Source organism: Limulus polyphemus, unplaced genomic scaffold (assembly GCF_000517525.1).
Source record: "Limulus polyphemus unplaced genomic scaffold, Limulus_polyphemus-2.1.2 Scaffold1584, whole genome shotgun sequence".
NCBI lineage: Eukaryota > Metazoa > Arthropoda > Merostomata > Xiphosura > Limulidae > Limulus > Limulus polyphemus.
Window position 1 is genome coordinate 126,227 of NW_013667194.1, and position 26,053 is coordinate 152,279.

A 26,053-nucleotide genomic window follows, 5' to 3' on the forward strand; every position below is an offset into this window, starting at 1 on the left:
AAATAACATGGCAATCAACTTTTATTAACTCCATAAACTGTTAGTCCACACAGTGCTAGTTTAACTATATGTGAATAATGAAATAACACTTCTTTCCAAAAAAAAAAAAAAAAAACACTTTAAAATTAATTAATTATTCATACATATTGCTTGACTGGAGAATCCACAACTTTTCTCATGAATTAAGTCTTTTGATTCACAAAATGAAGTTACATCATTCTAAAGCTGGTGCTTCAGGCTATAATTTTACCATGATAAAGCTAATTTTTGAACAACATGCATGATAATCAAATCAATACACAGAACTGTACATACAATGTTACATCAGTATCTATCCTAATCTAACATAATGTTATTCACAGGGGTAATAAGTGACATGTTGAATGTTAAAAAAATTAGTTCTATACTAAAACATTTCATTATTAAATGCAACATCCTTACAAATTTTATGCTAAATCTTACTTTATTTCTTCTATCAGCATCTCTTCTCGCTCCTTGGATTTTTGTTTGAAAGCCTTCATCAATTCCATAGCCTTCTTCTCTGTTATAGATCTGTCCTGTCTTTCTACTTCTAATAGCCTTTTTATTGTCTGAAGAAAAACCATCAGTTATTGAAGCATACTAACTTGTGATCAAAGCAATCTACCTACACAGTTTAGAACTAAGAATTGACCCAGTATTGAATATGGTTAATTGCTCTTACTTATAATGATTAGAATGAATTATTTCAGTAGTTGGGAACACTCAATGTTATCTGTGTTTCTGCCCATAATCCCAATGATATCTCCCAAGATTCAGCCAGTTTAAGGGATCTAAGTTAGTCCTACATCCACATACTAAGTTAACAATACAAAATAATCCTTATAATAAAAATGTATTTATATCAAACACTTTACTAAATACTGTTACTTAAAGTAAGAATGAAGCATAACTTGCTAAATGTTAAAGAAAATTTAAAAAATCTACTTCAAATTTCTTAAGTAACATAGATATAAGTTTTTCCATAATTCAGGAATAATAATTTTATCTAGAACAAGAATGATTTGCATACTTTTTATATGCTCAAAACAACTTTTTTCATTAATATTTAGCGTGGATAGCATTCAAAACCAACCTTTGACAACAATTAAGCTACTAATACATTAAAATTTTCTTAGATAAAACAGCTATGTGTAAACATATTTCAGATTCTTTTTTTTTGTATAAAAAATCTTGCAAATTCACATACATTATATATATGATATCTCTGGCATACTTTGTATACAAAACATGAAAGCTTGTTTTATTTTCTAATCACAAACTAATTCCATTATTCCAGAGCATATAATTATTATAATACTTTCTTTATTCTACTAATCACAGATAACTGGCTGCAACAAAAACTTAATTTTGTCACATTTTTTTAGTAAAATAGTTTCATAAAAGTCCTGTTTCCAGGAAATACAACTGTATTACCCACTTATTTTTTAGCTTACATATTAGTAGAAAACTTCAAGGTGTAATGACTGTTAGGACAGGAATCATGTTCTAAACACTTTCTATAACTACCACAGTTCTGGGATACACTCTAAAAATAGTGATAATTCATTTACGTTTATTCTGTGTATTTGAATATTATATGCACAACATATAAATCCTGGGTAAATCATAACTTTCCTTTTTCAATTTTATATTAGGGGTAATCATCACTTTTACATACGTTATTTGGTAAACACAGAAACAAAAACCACAAATATCAGCAATATAAGTGTCTGTAGTGTAGAACTGAGTAAAGTCATACTGTGATCATGTGACTTTTTGGTGATTATATCAAGACTGCTTCAATGGGCAAGGTAAAAATCAAAAACATTGATATTACTTGTATAAACAGAAACATTCAAAGGAGAAATACTAAAGAAAATAAAGGCTTTCCTCATTTTCTCTTTATCTTTCAATTTTTCCTCAAAATGTCAGTGGTTTATCTAGAAACACAGAATTATGTAAACTATTACTTTAGCAAAATACAGAAAAATAAAAGATGTACATAGAGTTGTTATTGTTATTAATTTCTGAACAAAGTTTAAAAACTTAAGAAAAAACACCCTTATGTCACTAATAGAATCTACGTAAAGAAAGATAAAATGATGTTTACTTTGACTTCTGACTCTTGCTGTACAAGATCTTTCTGAAGGGAATCTCTCTCCTCTTCTACATTCTGATGTTGTTTAGCCTTCTGATCCAATTGTAATTTTAGCTGTTTGATTACTTCTTGATGCTCAGACTCTTTGCTTTTCAAGGAACATAGCTCCTGCTGGAGTAGATGTAATTCTTTCTTAGAGTCTTCTGTATTTACAGACTTAACAGGAGAAGAGAAACTTCCTTCCAAAAAACCAGACCTGCATGAAAGATTATAGGCTTTAGTAACAATGCCATATTTAGAATTGAAATTAAGTTACGTTCTTACCTCTGGATGAACAGCTGTCAATACTCTGTCAAATTACTGATTTAAGTTTCTTTCCTCCCACTTTTAATACATCATTTTTAATTTATAACACAACTTTTTTTCTTAAATTGTAAAAATGCTCTGAATAAGTATTACAGTGCATGATTGAGACTCAAAAATCAATCTGAATACTAAGTGACAAGGAGTTATGAAATTAAGTTGCAAAAAGACCTAAGAATAAAATATCCTTAAGTGTTTTAAACTCTCCAAACTTTAAAATGAAAAGATCAAACCCAAAAAATGGTACAATTATCCAAAAATTAATGTATGTGGGAAGTTTCATGTGGGCCAAAACCTGAGGCAAGGGAAAGTATACAATATACCTTAAAAATCCAAAATGAAAAAAAAGAAAAAAAAAGGTTCAAAAGCACTTAAATCCAGCCCCAAGTAACAGAATAATATCCAAGTATCAAATCATGAAACAGTAGATATTAAAGTAAAACAACTGTGAAAACACTTGGTACAAGTTTTGCAGATTCTCAAAAATCAACAAGGTTTCAGATCACTGGAGAAAAGACAATGAAAAATGAGAAACTGTTCCAGATACACAATCAATTCATAAAGACTTTTCATTGGCAAAAGAAATCTCCACAAGAACTAGGTTCATTCATGCACTTAAAAGTAGGCCACATGTATACAATAGCAATACAACCCGATATCAGTAGGCTAGTTCGATGACTAGGAACCCACTTTGAGACTAATAATGGTTGGAGATGGCTTGAATGGGTAATGAAGAAAAACTTTAGAATAAGTTTAACATAACAGCAAATGTACAACGTTGATGATAACAAAACCTTGTCGAAACGTTGTACATTTGCTGTTATGTTAAACTTATATTAAAGTTTTTCTTCATTACCCATTTAAGCCGTCTCCAACCATTATCAGTAGGCTTGGTTTAGGTTAAGTAAACTGTTTTATGGCATTTAAGAGTCTAATCCCATGATGTCAAATTTTACATAACTTACATCAAAATAACTTTGTGCAGTTGTCACCAGAGAACCTTAAAAATCATAATATTTGATGATGCAGATAGCAGTGATTGTTCATATTTTGTTTATAAATAGTGTAGAGCCTGACAGACAGTTTTCTGCCTTCAAAAGTCTTAGAAACAAGTTGAATGAGGAATGTCTCTAAACTTTAGTTAAAATTCAGTGGATACCCCAAAACAAAGTGACCTAGAGTGTGAACCAATTTTAATAAAAGCACTTAACTATTTCAAGTCTCGGAGAGAGAGCAGAAAATATATAAACTGGCAGATCAATTTTGTGAACTCTTTTTTTGTACGTAGTTCATAATGATAATAAAGTCAAGTATCTAAATGAGTTACTGTATAGCTATAAAATTTTCATTCAAACTAAGATTTTCTTTCATTTGACCCCATGCTATTTTCCCCACCAGTCAAAATAATGTAGTTAATTTAATCTCAACAGCAACACTGTAGAAAAAGAAAGTGGACAGATATATCAATTACCAACTCCCAAGCTCTTATACATTAAATATAAACAACTATGAACTCTAGAAAACATGTCTGAAAAACACATTTTAAAGTTGGAATGTTGCAAACATTCAAGCTTCTTAAGTTTGTAGCTATCACTGTAGTATCTTTAAATCCATGTCAACCATATCTAGGTTAAAGATGATACAGATTGATGTACTAAATGAAAGAAAAAGTTAAATTTGTCACATAAGGCTTGTAAAATTTGAATGAAGTATTTTCATGTTTATAAATATATTCTAATGGCTTTGAAAAATGGTTTGGGAGAAAGATAAGAACAAAATTTTTATTGAGGGGAAGTGCCAAAAGATGCAATACGTTTTAATTCATGAGCTCATCAGATACTCTTCGTAATAAATGACTGAAAATAAATTTCTAATGCTTGAAAAAAAAACTTAACAACTTATTGTTAACAAAAAGAAAATTATAGCAACATAAAACATTCCATTATAATTATAACATAAGCTCAGGTTAAATATGCCTTTAAAAAAAACAACACTAAAAATAGGCTTAGTTTACCTATCAAACTGGGAACTGAGACAGCTAGTGTAAGTAAAGCCAACAAATGGTAGGTTTTTTCCACTGAATTCTTTATTTTTCATCAGTTCTACTCCCAATGGCCTAATAGCTTCGTGTTCAAATTCATCAAAGTTTGAAGTGTCGTCTTGACTACTGATGTTTGGAACAAATGGTGGTACAGCTAAAAAAATTTTCCTTATTATTAAAATGAGAAAAATAAAGTAAATTTTAAACAATTAAAAAGTGCATGTCATCTGTTTCATGATGCCAAATAAATATTTCTTTTTTCATATACCTATATTATTGACATAAAACATGACAGTGTTGCTCTTCTTAATACTTTCTATGACGATTTTTTGAGGCAAAATATGTACTTTAAACACACATAGCAAGTCTGTTCATTTAATTATTTTTCATTAACAAAGGTAAGGGAAGTACCTATAACCTGTCACTCTTTCTCTAATATATAAAAATAGCTGCTTAATTATAATTAATTTTATTATTCTAGCTTATGAGGTAAAAAAATCTAGAAAAAAAGGCCAGACATCATAATGATTTGATTAACATGAAAGATATTTAATTTCATATAGTAACTATGCCAATCTACTATGCATGGTAAAAGAAAATAATATTGTCATCTAATTTTGATATATTTTCAAATATAACAAATTTGCAGAAAAATTCCTAGCTTGCCAATTTTCAAAACTTTATTAATTAAGATATCTAAAGAAGTACATAAATAATGTAGCATTTATTGTTGTTAGATAAATCACAAAGAAAGGTGTTTGTCACTGTATTAAAACAATTTTGGAGCCTCATATATCATTACTGTCCATCTGTCATATCTAGTTATGCTCTATCTGATGACCATGCATCTTAATAACAGCTCTGCATTTTTTTTTGCAAAAGGCTCTGTCATAAACCTTCCATGTCCATAGCACCCTATTCCTCTTTGCTTTCTATCCATAATCCATTTAATGTACAAAGACAATAATTTTCTAACACCTGATTCAACAGTCTGATCTCACAGACATCCATAGAAGCTGCATCTATAAGAGTTGCTTGAAGTATGCAATTGTTGAACGGATATGTTGTGGAAGCAGCTTTGGTAAGTGTAACTTGTGTCACTTTTCCAGATATAGAACGTTCTTGATTATTGCATACTGTTGCTTGGGGCTCATGGACAGCCTTTTCCAATGACCTTTGTATTTAAGGATTCTCACCTGTTACAAATGGCACACCATGGTTACCATGGTTAGGGTATGAATTGTTGTAAGTCTCTTTCCTCATTGGTCCCAATTCCCCAGGTTGATCCATATTCCTTTTGTTTTTAAATGCAATAAAGTAAAAGTGGTATCTGCATCTTGGAACTTCTAAATCCCAGATCTGTATACATCCTTATGATCTGAGTGTATGAATAATTTGCATCAGTGAGGGCTGTTACCTACTTTTCCCAAAAGAAATCCATCAATTTTTGGTGGCATCATACTATTTATAAAATGTCAAACAATGTCAAAATATAAATCTGACACATGCCTTTCAAGAGCAAATTTATTGTAGTTATTAAATGATTTGCTTAAATGCAGTATTCAATCTTCTCAAAAACAAACTTCACACGAGTAAAAATCATTCTTTGCACAAGGATAAGCAAACAGGAAATACACAATTATTCTACATTATATTCAACTGTTTTCCCGAGGCAATGAATTAAACCTAATGTATTCTGCTTAATTTATTTGTGACAAACAAAAATCAAGAAAATTCATGGGAATTAAACATTTTCAATCACATGTTATTGTAAAATTACATTTTAACTCCTTAAACCCAAGTACACTTCCAGCATCTGGCCAAAAATCCCGATTTACACATCGGATGGTGACAGCATCCAATAACATTTATGTCTCTTTGGCTGAAAAATAATCCAAACCATGTTATTATACATCTTTTATAAGTAGACTGGAAATTCTGTGAAGCATTGTCATTTGTTTTCAAACAAATTTCAGATCAATTTAAGACCAATTTTTTCAGTTTTCTTGTGAAGTCTAACAATTTTTATACATAAATTGTAAAACAAAGATGGCAAGTGGAAAATGTTTTATTGCTGAGCAAGTAATGAGACTGTTTCATCAGTTAGATGAAGTAGGGAGTGATGATGATGATGGTGATTCTGATCTTGAATTTGACTTTGGAAGAAATTCTAGTGATTAAAGCAACTCGGAACAATCATTGTTACCCAGTTCCAGTGCTTCTCAATCAGCTAATCAGAGGAGAGAATCGCCCTAACAGGTCCTAGTGGTACAAAGAGGACACAAAAGTGAGCCCCAGTTTGACCTTATCCACCTCATAGATCAAGTTCAGAGCCAGAAGTAATGATTGAACTGAGGTAGATCTGCAAGATAGGTTAGCCACAAGTAATGACTTTGAGTTTTTTACCAAAGAACAGGCATTATCTTGGTGTACACATTGATATGAATGATAACTCAATGCCCTTTGACTGTTTCAGAGCTCTGTTTACAGAAAATGTAAGTAATATTCTCATCACTGCTATCAACAAGTATGCCAAAGCACAAGTTGCAAAGAAAATGCCTGCTCAGATATGATTGAGGTATTTGAACTGGACTTTCTTTACCCACTATGAGTTGCTGAAGTTTCTTGCAATGACAACATCAACAGGCTTCAAAAAAAACAAACTAGCATTCAAGACTACTTTGCCACCAACCAATCTCTCTACATACCCTTCTATCACCAAATGTTCAACAGAGGGGTTTAAGGCTATTTACTCAACACTGCTTCACATGTGTACCCCTGATGCTGAAGAAAAAAACAAGATTAGGAAAACTGGAATTTGATAAGGTATGGTGACAATTGTTAGGACATCATGAAAATAATTCTAGCAGAATGCACAAAAAATTATGAGTTTAGAGAGTTAATACTAGATTGTTAAACAAAAAAACTTTACAATGGTTGAATAACAATTGTAATAAATTTCATAAAGTAAGTATATATTAAACTATCACTTCAAATACACAAAAGTTCAATTTTTTGTCATCATATATATTACAAGATAAAAATAAATCATTTTAAATATCAGTATTACTTGAAACTATTTTTAATATAAAAGCAAAATATTTCTTAAAACTTACTCTGAAGCATGTTGTTCCAATCCATATCAACAAAAAATTCATGTTCACAAAGTTCATTGTATCCTAAACGCAAAGTTGCTTCTTTCAAGAGCCTTTTTATCAGATCTCTAGCTGGTGCTGATATTTCTGGTTCATCAGGAAAAGTCAAAGATTTCTAAAATTAAACAATATAAAGTAGTTGTACACATATGAACATAATATCATAGAGTCATTAGTATCTGTCTGTTCTATATCCATTATATAAGAAATAAACAGTAACAAATATTAACCTATTTATCCAGTATTACATGTTATATTATATGATTTATAATCAATGTATTATTTTAGGCCACTCTATAACAATTATACGCATCAAAATGTTCATAACATATAAAACATACTCAGGAAAACAACCTAGTAAGCTTGCAGTCACATGCAGCCCAAATCTTGAAAAGGAAACAATCAAGATGGGTAAAAGTACATGTATATAAAGTATTGATGGCAGACTCTCCTAGACTCATTGATTAAAAATACTTTTAAGTTTAAATGATCAAATACAAACAGAAAATAAACTCTTGTAAAACAGTGCATAAAGACACACATATTAAGAGTTAAAAAAAATAGAAAAATGAAAAGTACAAATAAGAAATACGTACCAATTACCACCCTCTTCTTTTTGAAGCCTAATATTGATGTACGGTATCAAAAATAATTATAGAAAATCATAGATGATACATATAGTCAGAATGAATGGGTAAAAGTTTAAAAAACAAACTGCTCTTCTCAAGGGTCAGAATGAATTTCTTCAAAAATACCATAACTAAATATACAAAACACATGCTCTTTGTAGTTGATAAATCAAAAAATAATGCCAAAATGTGAAAATATCTGTGCTCCATGTGACAACCACAAGATATTATCAAAACACAAAATCAGGCAGGACAAAGTTCAATGATCCCATGAAAAGGCAGATAAAAAAGCTTCAAAAATCAACACCTTAGGCTACAATTTATCATGTGACCTCAACCAGATTTAGAATTAAATTAAATTATCAGAAGTAAAACATGGTGGTCACTATACTACAATGGTTCACTGTAGCATTGAAATAATTCTAAGAAATTGTAAACCCATAATAATATGATGAGAAAAATATACTTGTGCCTGTTACAGTCAGGATGTCATAAATTTTATGTAGATCTCCAACACTAATGGCTTAGATACAACCCACACTTGCATTGATCCTCCAGCATACTTCACTTAGATGTTATATGTTGACCATGGTATGATTCTTCTCTCTGCTATCAAACTACCATTGACTGTTGCCAAACAATGAACTGGGATTCACCTATAAAGAGAATCCTCCCACAGCTTTGCTCGTCCTATTGTTTGAAGTACAGTGCCCATTTCAGCTATTGGTTATCTCTCCTCAACCATAAGTTTTGTGCAGCTATGCATCCATTCAGGCCATTTTGTGCTATGTATCTTACTGTTCAAGGGGTAGCATTGACATCTGTACTTACAACTAAGTCATTGCAAGATCTCTAGTGAATGGTCATATATCACATAAAGAGCATACCCTGAATTACTTAACATTTTTGAAGAACTTGGGCTTTCTACCTAGACCACTGCTATTATCAATAGTCCTAGTTTCACATATCTTACACATTTGTCATGTTGCATTTTTGTCCTTGGAGCCATAACTACATTCATCATGCTATTACTGGGAATAGTACGACTGTCTGTAATTAAATAGACATCATGCTGCTGTGGCACTGTGATTGGTTGGATGACAGCCAAACACAGTGTAAACTATGAACATAATAGTACAGCTCATTTTCATACAATAGAGGGAAAATAATCCTATAATATTTGCATTTTATATTTATACCCATTTTATTCACTGTTTATATTATTATTTCCAATACTGTGTGTGAAATAAATCACTCTGGGCTTTGCAGCATTTTGGAAAAGTATTATATGAATAAAGTATTTACAAAGAAAGTGTGAAACATGAAAAATACACTAAAAATGATGAAAAAGTAGAATATCCAAAAAAGTACTTAACTTTAAAAAAGTATGAAGTGCAAGCACTAATAAAAATAATTTCTCGTATATACTTCACAAATGACTAAATTTAAAAAAAAAGATTATGTCTCGACCTATTTATTTATATGAAAAGATGCAGGACTTGTGTTATGAAATTAAAAATTATGACTTTTCCCCTTTTAGATCAATGTTTCATCGTCTGTTTTCAATGGAGTACAGTGGAGTGTGCTGGGAGCAATTACAAAAAAAAAAAAAGTATCAATAGCAAGTACATTTTGTTGGTCTGAATGAATTTCTTTTCACACAACACATCACACATTCATAATACAAGCACTTTCAAAAAAGTAGACTTTCCTCTTTTAGGAAAGAAATGGGAATGTTTACATGGCTATCTTTTCTAAATATTGAGCACTTTTATATTTTTGCATGTTACAACAATCAGTGTAAAGTACTGACCAACACAGTGTATGAACTCACTACAAAATATACTTAGAATCTTAATAGGAATTAGTGAGATTAGCTGCAATTATAATGGTATTAATATTTAATTTCAGTCATGTGAGTTACGTTATTATGGACTCAATAGTCAACATTCATAGACTAAAATCTCTTTGGTGCTTAGACAGTATAGGAAAACGTGCTTATAAAACCTTAGGTGTCCATTCAATACTAAGATTAAGAATAAATCTACAATTAAAACGAAATGGAAAGTGAGTCACACTGAAAATTTATGTTTGTCAGTAAGTGAAATATAGTTCAATTTTTCTTATATTTATATATATATAGTTTTGCATTTTAAACTACTGAAATTTTATTAGTGTATATAACCTGAAAACTTTATGTTGCAAAATTATTTTTGCCAAAACATGTTTTATTTATTTCAAACCCCCATTTACAAAACTAAAGAGTATAAAAACTGCTTACCTTTGACATTTTTTCCACTGCTAATTTAAGAGAATCTTACTCAATTTCTTAAAAATTATAGCATAAAAATTTTGACTTTTATTATCATTAAACACACCTTAAAGTTCATGATGTTGCTGTATGTTGCAACCACTTTATCATCTGTGAAAGGTGTGGCCCCATAAAGCATCTCAAATGCTACAATCCCAAGAGACCACCAATCACACTCTACTCCATAAACAGTACTACTGGATGGTCCACCATTCATGGCCAGCAGCACTTCTGGTGCAATATAATCTGGTGTTCCAACTGGCATCCTACTTGTAACCTTAAATAACAGAATAATAATATTTCCTTTAGCATATGATCATTACATCATTAAAGATTTAAAGAAAAAAAACAAGAATGACTTGTTACAAGTTTCAAATTATTTTTAAATTATTTTGATATTAGCTGAAGCTCTCTAAAACAGTGATCAGTCTTAATAATAATTAGCACAGTGTAGCATCTCACCTTATTTTATTCACATTTGTCAGTCTTGATTCTTTAAAGCACTTAATTACAAAAATACTCTTTCACTAAAAATAATCTAATGATATTCCTTTTTTGATAAACTAAATACTTCACTATTAAAACTAATGGGTTATATTTAATTATTCCATGAAAAATCAAGCTCAATGTATGTACATAGCTTAATAGGTTGTTTCTCTTAGATGCACTAAAAATTAAATTTATTTTCTCTTAAATATATCTCTAAATCAAATATATTAATCTAGGTAATTGCCAAAAAACAACAACAGTGTGAGTGTGGGATGACATGTGAAAGAAAAAACATACCGTATTGTGTTCACTGAGCTTAGCAGCAGAACCAAAGTCAGCTAGTTTGATATGACCTGTTCGGTCTATCAAGATATTATCAGGTTTTATGTCTCTGATGCGGGAAAAACAAAAATATTGGTTATAATGATGAAAAAAGAAAATAAAAAATTAAACTTTATATGAATAGAAATAAAATGTACTACATCAGCAAAAGAACAGCAAATTAAAAGCATCATCTAATTATCCATAAGAGATTTTACTTTGGTAATAATATACGTTTTTAAAACTTTATGCCCCTAACCTATTGTAACATTCTACAACACAGTGAGAGAATGCCTATGAAAATTAAAGATTTGTAAAATGATTATATTTAATAAAAAATTTTATCAATTTAACAATTATGTAATCAACTTCTATATCATTAAAACTAGAATTTCAGCATTATGATAACAGACTAAAAGTTCACAATGTAATAAAAACAACTGCACACAAACAAAAAACCGAAGTAAAACATCTTATTTGGGTTATATATGTAGATAAATCAAAAAGTCATTGCTACCACAGGTTCTCTAATTATTTTAAAATTCACCTTGAACCAACTGATAATACTGAATTATCAATAATTCTTTAAGACAATTTACTTTAATAACCAGCTTTATACAATGCGTTGTCCATTAGCCAAAGACCAGTCAAAATAATTCAGTAAATTTTGCCTGATCACCAGTCTGGCCACAAGCAATGATTAAGTGTAGCAAGTTTTACTGTATAATGATTAAGAGCCCATTCTCCCAAGAAAACACAGCAAGTACATGTAGCTTTTCCTAAAATCACTGATGCAAGCCTGATAAACACAAAACAAGTGATTTTAGCAATGCATTACTCATGATGTTACCTCATACTTAGGCTTAACAACTGTTCTTCTTTCAATACTGTAGTACAGGATGCCTCTTACCCCCCCCCCCCCCTAGTTAAGATGTAAATCTTTTTAAAACTATCATGTCTTTCAGGGTTATAGTTTAAATGCTGATAATTACTCAAGTAACACTTTAACTTTCCTTATTTCCAAAGCAAGCAAGATTTGGATTCAATAGCTGGCAATTAATCAACTTATATAGTGCACATTCAATGATTTCTTTCTATTCAGGGACACTGGCAAATAGTTCTACAGTTATGAAAGTATAAAACCTCCAAGTAATAATTTGCATGCTATTCCAAAGAACTCTACTATGTAAATGCTTTGTTTGTTTGTATTGAAGGGCATAGCTATTCAATGGGCTATTTGTACGGTGCCATGAACCTTACCATTGAACCACTAGGGGCTCTGTAAATGCATTACTGAACTTTTTAAACACTGTAGCAATATCAATGCATTGAAAACCTAAAACACACAAAGTAATTTTTCTAATAATGAAGCACCAATACAGAAATTTGTAATTTTGATAAATGCAAAAAAAGAAAAGAAAAAAGAAAAGATTTTGTTGTACAACTATGAAATTAATGAATAACCATATATATACTGTCTGCAATTTCATCAAGGAATATAAGGTGATCTGGTTTAGTAATTCCGTAAGGCTGTAAGCCAGACATTGAAGATAAGATGCTGTGGTATTTTCAGTTGAAACCAATTTTCTTTAAATTGATGGGATAGGTCTGCTGAATAAAAGGAGATTCAACAAGGTATCATTTACAGAGTAATTCTGTATTCTACAGAAACTGACCAAGTTTATGAGAATAAAATAGACACACAATATACAATCATTATGTATTAACGTAAATACAGTGTGTATATTTGCTTCATGCTGGACAGTCACTTTTACTGGAGAGCAAGCTGTTTAAACCAAATGTTACTTTCAAGATAATATTGGAATTACTAGAGCAAATAGCATTAACCACATGACCGGTCATTCTCATTCAAACTTAAGGGAGATCATAACCTAGAAGCATCACCTGATCTACCAGTGGAGGACACTCTGTTGACATCCTTGCATAACATACAACATTACAGCCCTACCCTCTCATGGGCAGAACATGAATTACCTCAAGAGAATGATAAAGTATAAAGGCAGCTAGAGAAAAGCAGTAAATGTGTTATGTCAATAGAATGATACAAAATAATAGGTAGTAATTGCAATAGTAACTTAACATTTTTGACATGTTATACAGAAAGTGATCAAACATCTAAATAACTGATGAATTTCAAAAAATTCAATATAAAAATAAGGAAGTAAAAAATACATAGCATGCTTGCATACCACAGTTTTACTACCCCTTTTAACTCTGGCTTGTCCTCAAGCCAACATTAATTGTAAACTTTAAAGCCAATAAAATCAATACATACACATTGATAAAGAACCATTGTAGTTTTCTTTAATTCCTACAAAACCCACACAACAGAAGCATCAAAAATCTTTATCCTTATATGTATGGTATTAGTTGATTAAGCATGTTATGTTCAAAACTTAATTAAACCACTTTATTATCAGTTTATTTCAAAAAACGTGGCACCAAAAGTAGTTTACAAATCAAAATTTCGTATTATCTAACTCTTAATTTCTTGATTTCAAAAGGAAATATTTAAAAATTTTCTCAAGTTTTCACTTCTATTATTGTATGCTCTCAATCCTCCCACTTTTAGTATAGCTTCTACAGTGTTTAGCTAATATAACCACAAGCTACAAGTAATGAAAAGGTCAAATGTACAATTTCAATGTTCTAACTTCTCTATTTGCTGAGATATCAATATATTTTTGAAACCCACAACAAAAACCCCACTCACCTATCCTTCATATTCAAAGCAGTTTTCATACATTCTTTTTTTTCTGATTATATGTACATCTTTATAACTAACAGAAAGAGCATTCTTTTTCTCTATTTGAAGACTGCAACTGTCCTTTTAAATTTGGCACCAATAGACATTGCTTGAGAAGAAGTGATTGGTGTGTGTTTAGGCTATATCTCTTAGAAATAAAGGAATTTTTTTTATCCTATTCATAACTTAGTTTAGAAGCTTTAGGATACTCATTTTAATGACAGATATATATTTTTGTGTTCTAACATGCATATTTGAAAGGTATGTGAATTTTTGCTTGGACAATGAACTTGGAAAAAAAACTAGGTCTATTTAGCTATGTGTTCAAGTGCACATATTTCACATTGTGCACTGCATTGCCATACGAGAATGCTAATGTGTTCCCCCTGTGATGTACTGCTTTAGGATGATTTTCATGCTAAAAATAAAAATACATCTTTTTATTTTACAGTTTTCATATTTAATTTGCATAACCATGAAAACCTAATTGAATATTTCAAGTTGTTTGCAGCAAAACTTTTTATTTTCTCTGTTATGTTTTACCCATATACCAACTGCAGCTAAAATCATCAATGTACGGTTGAAATTTATGAAATAAAACGAAAAATATCTTTTTCTTCTTTTCATTGTGTCATTTGTTGCCGTGTTATATATATATGTGTGTGTGTGTGTGAATAATATTGACAATTCCAACTTTTAACTCTTTCAGATTTTGATTTTATTGTCTGGCTTTTTTCATGTAAGTTGTTTGTCCATTTGATGAAACTCAGTTTGACTCAGTATTAAATTCACAGCCAAATCTTTAGTAAAATTACTTTATTAAAAAATCTGATTTTGTTTGCAACATACTTGTAATGCTTATTAAATGCTTACCAAACTTTCAGAATTATATTAATAAACATTTCTATTTATAGATTATGGAAATGGGGTCGGTGCCAAGTGCCAATGGCATAAACAAAGCATTAACAAAAGAAACACAATTCAACAATGTTACATCAAAAATATACCCGTTAACAATAAAATAATTCCTAATTACACTGCAACAAAATAACTAACACTTGTTCATTGGCGATGATCACATCAAATAAATAAATGCTTTAATAAACAATACAACACAAAAACACACTTTAATGCATATAATATAGAAGTCAACATATTACAAAATATAAATTCAAATGTTAAGAGGAAAGAGCCTAGAAACCTGAAATTTTGCACCCATACTAAGTGGACCCTGAGAGTATTATTACTTATCTGCATGCACATCTTTTTGATTCGGCAAGCTAGCGAAAAACCACATAGAAAAGAAGTGTGACTGCCATAGCTCCAAGGGGAAAGAAGTGCATTTTCAGTGTTGTATATCTTTTTGTATAAATGTATTGTGTTTCATATTTTTTATTCTGCTATAAAGGATTTATTTCATTCTGTTTCTATGTGTACTGTATTGTAGTTATTGAGGGTTATTGTATATTTTACAATCTTTGGTTGCATTTTATTTAAAGGGCCTGTATAAATGTGTATATGTTTTGATTTTTTTTTTATTCAGGGTTGATTTTGTATTTATAATTGTGCTATTATTTTTGTATTCTGTTTGATTATTTCATTGATGAAAGATTTATTTTGTATTACAATTATATAAGGGGTTTTATTTAGTGTAATTGTATGTTTTGTTTTTGTTGTGAAAGGTTCTTTTGATTTTACTTGTCACTCAACAATTTTGCGTATGTTAATTAGATTCAAAAGGTTTGTATTACTGTGGTGTTATATTATGTACTAGCAAAACTATCCAGCTTCGCTCGGGTTATTAGGTTGATATATTCTAGATGACCATGTCAGTGTGTGTATTCTAAACCCATTTTAGCATAAAAGTATAACCTATATACTTTTGTTGCTAAGCAACAAGACTTTAAAGCCAATGTTTGAATGAGTTGTTACCAAAATGCACTGGCTTTTCTATATATTACAAGTTGTATTTAAGGAACCACTTCTTTTCTATGTGGTTTTTCACCACCTTGCCTCATTAAAAAGATGCACATGCATGTGGATAAGATAAGTAATACCCAGGTGCACACCCTCAGTAGGGTTCAAAAATTCCAAATGTTTGGGAATGAACTGCCACTTAAATAATACTTACATTCATGGTAATAAACAAATAACAAAAATAGTTTTAAAAATGCAGAGATACCTACAAGTTAAAACACTTACATATGAGTACAACTTACATAATATTTATATTAACACAAAATATACATCTTCCCAATTCTTCTCACTTCAACCCGATCAGCATACTCTCCAAAGTGGCAGTTGACATGTGAATGGCCATGATAGTGGTACAGATGATATTTCAAACCTGAGCTAAAGCTTTCCCGGTCTGTTCCAGCTCCATGCATAACTGATGGTCCTCCTTTTTGAGTCAAAGGAGGTGGAGTATTTCTCTGATGCAATTAGCCCTCCTTCCGGCTATATGAAGCCCAGGCTTTAGTCCATGTCATGGCCATCTCCTAACACTACTGCTTCAGAATCGGGATCTGCTGCAAGGAGAGTTATATTATGATGGTAGTAGGTGAGGTACTTGATAAGTTGATCCTTGTCTGATTTTGTTGTAACTCATGGAGAATTTTGGGCATCAGTGGCTCGACTACTATCAAGGTGGAAGCTCCCCCATTCATCTTGAATGTTTTGATCACCAATGTTGTAGATGTTGGGGCTAGTACCTTGACATTTGTATCAGTCTCATTCTCTCAGCTCTGAAATACCATCTGAGTCAACCCCTCGAGAAGACAATTCTGGGAATGTTTTTTGCAGCTTCAGAATGTAGTAGAACCACAGGACGAAGATGCACAGCTAGTGGCATTTCCTACAGGCTTGGTGCTGCCAGCAGTGTGGGATCTGCTGGCTTCTTGGATGCTGCTGCTGGTATGTTCAGGATTGGTTTTGCATCGACTGGACAGTTTGTGGTCAACAGAGGCTGCCTGGCCAGACCTGGGGATGTCAGGACTAGTTCAACAAATGAAGCAGAGAGATCCGCACATCAGATGCATCAACTAGCAATGCACCTTTATCCATGAACTCTGCCACGTTGAATATCAGGCCACCATTGGGAGTCTTGGGGGTAGCTGTGTAAGCCAGATCTTCACCAAAGAGAAAGTCCTGAGCACACTAGTTCTCATCATACATACCTTTATCTTGCAAAATGAAATATGGAGGATCAGCTCACTAGGACTAGATGAACACCATTGGCTAGATGAAGAACAAGACAGCCCAAAATGTCAAGAACTTGATCCTAACTAGCAAAATGGTTTGAAAAATGTAAAAGATAAATTTTGATTGGTCAGATGGTCAGCCAGGTGTGTAGGTTATAACCAGACTCTTCTCTAAAACAACCTATAGAAGCAACATATCTACAGGCTTCCTGTGTGCTCACACCTATATCATCCATGAAAAATATATCCCTAACACCAGTGAATGTCTCTGTACCTCAAGCTTCATTGTATTTTCCTTTAAACAATACCTATAATTGTGCTGCCCTCAGTGACCATTACCATAACAACAGTCAACACAGCTTACCTTCTGACACAGATGCAATCCTTCCACCACCATCTGATTGTTACATAAAGAGAACCCAGGTCCAGAAGGAAAGGAATGCAAAATTGTGTCCATAAACATATTCATTTATACACACATATATATTGCTATACATATAAATCATCATGTACTACTGGCTTATAACAAGCTGTTTCCAGCTCGTCACACCTGTGACTTTGAATCTTAAATGAACAAATTCAGAGGAATGTGTGGGAAAAAGCATCTGTTGTTTATGTGATTTTTATCACAAATTTTAGGCCTATCTTTTTCTAATGCCTTGCCAGCTTTCAGCATTTAAACTGTAATTTTTTAATATTCTATTGAATATATATATATCTATATATAGCATTTCTGATAATCTTTTATCTCTCATTATCCAGCCCAACTGACAAGTTCTAGTATTCAACAAAAAAGCCTCTTGGGTAGTGAATTATGGGAGATAAAAGATAGATCTGAAATGTTATTTTTACACTACTCTATTTTGAGCCCAAAACTGAAAAAAATCAAGAACATGGACAAAAAATCTGCAGTTTACATGTTTTTTTTATCACAAATTTGAGGCCTATTATTTAAGCACAAAGTTTATGATAAACTCATTACATATTATTTACATCATATGTACATGTACTAGGTAGGCTATTACTTTTAATTCTCATTGAAAAGGTGTATTACATTTGTCATTTTAATAATGTTTAATTATTCTGGACTTCACATATCTCTTACACTGCTGCAATGCACTGTTTTTATTTTTTTGTCATCATGATTTAAACGTTTTTCCAAAGAAACAATTTCGCTCCTTTAAATATTAGAACATCTGGACTTTACACTGTTGCAATACAGTGAAAAACTTACATGTTTTCAAACAAACAGGTTCTGAAAATACAATAAATGAAAATAAATTAAGCTTGTAAAACATAAGAGGCAATGTCTGCTGCAAGGATCAAACCCCAAATTTTTGTGATGCAAAAAACTATCAAGCTTAATGTTGAGTAACCAGTGGTCAAGTGACAAGCCTGATGATTTGTAATGATCACAAGGTAAATAAAAAATTGGAAATTTAAAAACCTGCAAATAGGGGTTGTAAAATAAGTAAAGAAACATGGCTGGAGATACTGTAAACATTATTTACTCAAACTAAAACCCATATTTTGGCTCCATACTGTTACCTAGAATTACAATTGGTGAAGTCAAAATTGAGATTTGTAGTTTGAGTAAATAATGTCTACAGTATCTCCAGCCTTGTTTCCTACATTTTTTTTACAATCCCAATTTTTTATCTTGTTTATTGGATTTGTTTATGTTTCACTGTGGGCAAAGGTTTACTTGATATGGTAGCTAACTTTATACGTTATAATGATAATAAACATAGCTAGTAACTAGCTGATACAGTTCATGATGATTTAATGTAGCTATTGACTATTTGATCGCCTTAGTTCGAGATGTTAAATGTTAAGCTGCAGCTAGAGATTGTCATGGAGATTTGTTTTAGAATATAGTGAGCATTTATAGTTTCTGTGTAACTAAAATCTCTCTATATAATGCATAGTAATGAGAAAAGTTAGGCCTATAATAAGACACAACCCCCACTAAGTGCATATAAAATTTTACCAATAGAAAAGCAGCATTTTCAAATAAAACAATATAAGTCTAAAACATTGCTTTAAATAAACCTTCATGTCTTTAAAAGTAATTATTCTCTGAATTTGGGTAATTAAATTTAATATTATTTGTATTGATTTTTTTTTACTCCTTCACTCCAGATATAATATAGAGGTTGGCTTCCTAAAAACACCGATTATACAGTGTAGAAAGCTTTGAGTATCTACATCTTACAATCATCTAATGTTCATCTATTATTGACTGGTAATTCCTGTTTCAGCCTGTACTTAAGCTTTTTTAAAGAAACACTAGGTGCAATATACCAAGTCGCTCTTGTTGTAGCCTGGTAAGAGAATAATAATAATTAGAATTACAAACAAGCCATTTTGAGCAGATTTTCTTTTCTTTGTAAGTCTAACATGCATGCTTTTTTGCACATTTTTATATGTATACAGACTTAGCAGTCAATAATAAAGGTTTTAAAGTGTTGTTTTAACTGTCTCTTTACTTTTTAAACTGCTTTTTCCCCAAACGTTCTATTAGGGTTTTGAGCAATTCTTTGCGATCCCTATTATGAACCACTATCATGGTTCATATTTCTAAGTGATTATTAGTGTAAAGGTAAGAGCTCTTGAAAATAAACTCCAACTTTTTATTAAGCAACAACATAGACATAAATTACTCAAAAAAAAGTTAAGCAGTGAAAACTCAAAAGCAAATGCATAGTAAAATTATTTTTATAAATAATAATAACCATTTTCTATGAGATATAGCAAAGTAATGTGATCATAAATGCCTGAGATTTTATGCACTAATAATGAAAGTTATATAAACACACAGCTTGCTTCCGATAAAAGTTTAAGAATACTAAAGGCATTAAGAAAGTTTTTTCTCATAACTACGATTACTGTATAGCAACTAACCCAATCAGTTTCTGAAAAGAGTAATATATATATATATATATATATATTCAATCTGTGACTTAATTTTTTAAATTAGTTATTGGACAGATTCCATCTAGCATACCCAAACACTGCAAGCAGTGTCTCACCTGTGCACATAACCCATTGTATGCAAGCTCCGGATGGCTAGGACCAATTCAGTCAAATAGAATTTAACCATATCTTCGGATAACATGTTATCATGTCTATCCAAAAGGGACAGAAGGTCACCACCAGGGTGAAACTCCATCACTAGGTATAGGTTCAAGTGATCCTGAAAAGCATATTGTAGTCGAGTGATCCAAGGGCTAGCAGCCTTCACCATAATATCTCTCTCTTCTTCATAAAAAGCAACCTAAAGATTAAAAAAAAAGTTATACACTTTCTATACTCCAACATGAGGATATATAAAGTCATATTCAAGAGATAATTATGAAAATAAATTTTTTTTGATGAAATAGATAGGTTATACACTATTAAAATTTTGCTTAGTTAAAAAAATCTGTATATTTTAAACCAAGGTAAGGTCAACAGAATGCAAAAATTGTGCTCCCAATATTTATAGTCCTGAAATGTTTATAAAATTAGAGTAACTGAATGTGAGCTTAAAAAAAAACAAGTAATTCTATCATCTTCTAATATAACTTGAATTATTCATCCATAACAACAAATATTTGAGATTCTGTTGCACTAAAATTTAAATATCTATTGTAGAAAAAGATTAATGATTTTTGACTTAAATATGTACACATGAACAAACGATATTGTTGCTGATGTTATTCAGTATAAAAGCAAATGTCTTATGAAATGTAGAAGAATCCACATGACCCATACATTCTGAAGTGTCAAATTCATACAAGACTTCACAATATAACTTAATCTTTTTTACCATATTTTGTTGACAAGAGATAGACCTGGGCAATTAAGTTGATTAATCAATTACCTATGAGCATTGGTTACATCAATTATCGTGACATAAAATAACCAATTAATCAAAATGACAATTAAATCTATTAATGTCAAGAAAATAATGAAGTAATCAATATTAGGGTTTCAAATTCTTCCAACTATCTAAGAAATCAAAATATTCTCTTTATGATTTTGATTAATTCAAAGTTGGCCAGCTTAATCGATTAGTGTCACAATCCACAAAAAATAAACTAACTGAAATTACTTTTCTGATTATTACTATTTTTGATTATTCCAATTATCCAAGTCTCAGGTGATAATAACCAAGCAGTTGGATGTAATTGATTAACCAGTCCAACAATTAATCGATTATCAATTGACCAGCTCTAATGAAGGATGGCCTCAACAGATCACATGTTCTTCTTTTATGCTACCTTTTATAATCTTTTTAAAACAGTCATCTCACCAAATACATAAGAAGTATAAACATACATTTATACAAAGGACCCCAAAGCCTGACATCCTCAAATTGAACATGCATCAACTGAGACAACCAGGATACAAGGCATTCAAAAACAAAAACATAATTCAATTGTCTGATAGACAGAGATGCAAAAATAATCTCTCTTCAATTTCATTTTTTTAAAGAAAACTGAGGATAAACATATTTGCCAAAGTGCTAAATGAATATTAGAGCTTCAATTTAGAAAGAAGCAAAGTAAGCTCAGTCACTCTAGGAGATCACAGTTTAGATTTTGAAGACATTAACCTATAAATTAAATAACAATTACGACAGAGAAGTTTTAATAACAAACTGTTTCTGTTAAACTAATGCCAAAAGACTTTACAACAAGTTGTTGGAATTGATGAATTTGGTTGCTGTTACTGCTAGCATGTTACATATACACATTTCCAAGAGTTGGTTAAATTATTATGGAAAAATTATTTAAGGTCTTATAGAGTTTTTGTTAGGGTTTGTAATAAGATGAGTGTGAACCTATGAAAAAGTGATATCTTATGAATTGGCAAAACTGTGGATAATTGATGTTGAGGTTTCTAAAATAAAGGTAAAATTGGCATTTTACAACATTTTTCTAAAACATTCCTGATCATTAACATACACAGACTGTTTAGTCACATTGGCAATAAAAAATAGGCTAAATTTTATGGAATAGATTTTCATTTTACAGACGTTAACTGGATTTCTATCTTCTTGTTCAAATTTCGTGAGATTATGGATGTTTATTTTCTCATTAAGCATACCAACGACTTATAGAAAAGCTACTATTTTTGACCTGATTCTTAGCATGACAAGGATATGTTTTCAAAATGTTGTACAAGGGTAGTTGAGGATTAGTGACTATAATAACATTACCTTTGATGCTTATTTTGAAATCTACTGTACAATTAATAGTAGTCATGAGAATGATAATTAGGAAACATAGCTTACATAAAATGTAAGAATTTGTGGGAGTAAATATTTGGAAGTTTAATCTGAATGGTAAAAAATTTAAAGAAATCTTGGAAAAGTTTTATTTAATGCTGAAAGGGAATAAATTTTATTTCAAAAACTTGTAGACCACAAGCACTTCCTAAATAGATGAACAGTTTCCTAAAACAGACAAGGCATGTTTCAAAGGCTGTTATACATTATTCTTCTTACTCAAAAATTGTACTAGGTCATATTGAAAGATATATTTGAATATATTTCCAGTCTCAATAAATCATGTACATTTTTAAATATTTCATATTAATTTCAAAAAATTAAAAAGCAAAACCTGGCTTTATATTAACAGCTTTTTGCCCAGCTATAATAACATACATCTATCCAAGAAAAGTACATAATAATTCAAACTGCACACAATGCAACATTAGGAAAACTGTTCCACACATTTACAACACTAAATAAAGATTTATATATGTGTGTGTGTGTGTATATAGGCCCCCAGTGGCATAGTGATATGTCTGTGGACTTGCAAGGCTAGAAACCGGCCAGATCACAGATAGCTCATTGTTTAGCTTGGTGCTTAACTTCAAACAAATCAACCAACAAACAAATATATGTATATTCTTCTAGTGCATCTAACAAGGAAACAAAATTAGCACAAACTATGCTAAATGATCTCACACCAGCCTTAATTGAGGTAGATAATATTCTTACACCCAAAGTCAAAATTTCAATCAACAAAGCCAAGGGTTGTTATTTGATCTTTAAACCACAATTAAATACTCAACCAAAGGAGATTCTATTGTTTTATTAACAATTAACTGTAAATCTTTGTCTTCTACCTCAACATCAATTCTCATCTCCTCCAAGATACTATATCCCAAGTAAAAAACATTACTCCTCCTAATATTAAACTTGTTTTCCACATTCCTTTAGTACCAGTGAGAACTTTCTGAATAATACATATATTCTCAGTAAAATCAGCCATTCTCAACATCTTCATATCATCTGCAAATTTGAAATTTACTGTCAAAAATGCTTTTAAGATCAACATGCTTCATGATCAACAAAGTTTTCAAAACAAACTTTTGAAAACCTCAACAACCGTATTTTCCCAATTAGAAGTATGACCATTTACAATCACTTTATGTTTACCACCCATAAATAACAAAACCCAAACAATACACACACACACACACACACACACAAAAGCATATAATATGGGTCCAAACCACAAGATCACATTGGAGATCTCACAGAAACCAGAGCGTTTGCCTGGAAAGCTAGTGATTATAGTCAAGTCAAACAGAGACATCAATCAAGAAGATACAGTTAGAACATATGAATCTACTGCAGGCCCTTGCTCTCTATTTGCAGATGACTTGCCATTCCTGTCATTTATGGATAAATCGATACTCACTTACCAGATTGAGAATCTTGTAACTACGAATTCCCCAGATGACAGTCTTAAAACCATGGTTGAAGATATAGCAGACAACCAACCAGAACAGTGTATTCCACAAGGATCCACTAGTAATAAAATTGCAATTGTGGATGGGATGGTTATCATTCAGAAACTAAAGAAGCATCCTTGGATGACCTGACAAATCACTCCACAAAACTTCTGCAAAACAACCCAGGTTTACAATGAAGTATACCTACTCTTTCACACCTACAAAAGTCACAACCAACACAAGACAGATGAGAATATGAGGGTGGGGGAGATTACATATAAAGTGGATGACACAGAACCATTAGCAGTGTCACTATTTAGTAGCTGTCACCTTCAGACAAAACAAAGCAAGATTTCACTGAGAAATGTCTCAGTGCATTCAGAAACACAGAGAAAGTTCTTCATACACAAGCACCTTGAAATATATACTACAGTTCCAACAAGGAACTCAAGTGTCAATAATTACGAAGAAGCTGACGCCTTGATGATGTGGTATGCCATATATGTTCATAGAAACTTTCCATCTGCTTTAGAGCCTTGTGTTTTCTCACCTAACACAGATTTCTTTGCTCTAATGATTGCAAAATTTCACAAGCATATTTTCAACATGAATATATCTATTGTAGCTGGGAAGATTGTGGTCTAGGTAATCTATAACTTGGTAGGAGTGAAAACAGACAAGGCCTTTCTGGGGTTCTGTGCCTTTGCAGGCAGTTACACAACCGAACAATTTGCAGGCAAGAGCAAAGTAACTTGCTTACAACTATTTCTCAAAGCAGATTAGAGCAATATAAATGTATTTAAGGTATTGTGCAACAAAGACGATTTCAGTCCAGCAACTGAAGATGCACTTGCTAGTCTTGTATGTCAAGCATAATTCCACCCTGGAGTTATCAAAGGAGACCTGAAACAACTTCAGTGGCATCTGTAGAAATATCATGTAACGAGTGAGCATTTGCACCCAAAAAATGCTGTATTACATTAAAATATTCTCCAAGCCCTCATATGGGATCAGGCACACATCCTATTTAGAACCAAAACAGAATAAATGGAGTAATTCACTTGTATCTGTCACATCAAAGTTCAAACCAGCCCCACAACCAGTCATGGAGTTAGTGAAATGCTCATGCAGAAAGAGCAACTGTGCATCCAACAAATGCAAGTGCAAGTGCAAAATGCATGTACAGAGTTGTGTATGTGCATAGTGTGTGAAAATGAGGATTGACGGGAGTTTGTTCTGATGATACTGATTAGGACATTTAAATTACAAACAATGTGCCACCTAGACATAGTGCAGCAAGAGAACTGATTATATTAATGTTTGTATTCATTTTCATGATATTAAGAGATCATATAACTTTGTGACAAGCCGTAATTAATCAAATTATTGTATTTTCATTTCAATAATCCTTCAATCTAAACTACAGGCATATCAAACAAACAATACATTTGAATACAACTACAGTACCTCACAAAAGTAAAACAGATATTTCATTCATCTCCCTCTAAGGGCATGTTTGTACAGAAGTTTACATGATGATATTTATGTATAATACATACATTGAGTGGTCACAAGTAAATAGACACCTAATTTTTCGTCATTTAACTGATTTATGCAAACTAATTTGTGTTCACAGAGCACTATATAAATGAAAATGGTCTGCACACTAATTATCTTGTGCTACAACATGCCTAGAACTCAAGGTTCTCTCGAATTGTCAGATTTTGTTAGAGGAAGGATAGTTGGTCAAGCAGATGGTGGAATAAGTCAGCAGCAATTTTAGCAAAATTTGAGAATCCCTCTTTCGACAGTCAACAGAATCATCGTGCAGTTCAGGAAACACAGCAAGGAAACAACAAAGCAGCGTCCGCGTCGTCCCTGGTCCATCGGAGAGGACAAAAAGGGCTGTCAAGAGGAGCATCAAAA

General features: G+C 31.6%; 1 protein-coding gene across 1 annotated transcript in view; it reads right to left on the reverse strand.

Annotated features, from left to right (window-relative positions):
• Positions 1-26,053, reverse strand: part of LOC106464193 (citron Rho-interacting kinase-like) — a 70,721-nt gene that overhangs the window by 38,640 nt on the left and 6,028 nt on the right. The window contains exons 4-10 of the mRNA XM_013924318.2: positions 20,428-20,672; positions 11,405-11,498; positions 10,686-10,895; positions 7,640-7,793; positions 4,497-4,677; positions 2,132-2,375; positions 463-590 (exon numbers count right to left, since the gene is read on the reverse strand). Coding sequence (XP_013779772.2) covers positions 463-590; positions 2,132-2,375; positions 4,497-4,677; positions 7,640-7,793; positions 10,686-10,895; positions 11,405-11,498; positions 20,428-20,672 — 1,256 coding nt within the window. The remainder of the gene's footprint in view (positions 1-462; positions 591-2,131; positions 2,376-4,496; positions 4,678-7,639; positions 7,794-10,685; positions 10,896-11,404; positions 11,499-20,427; positions 20,673-26,053) is intronic.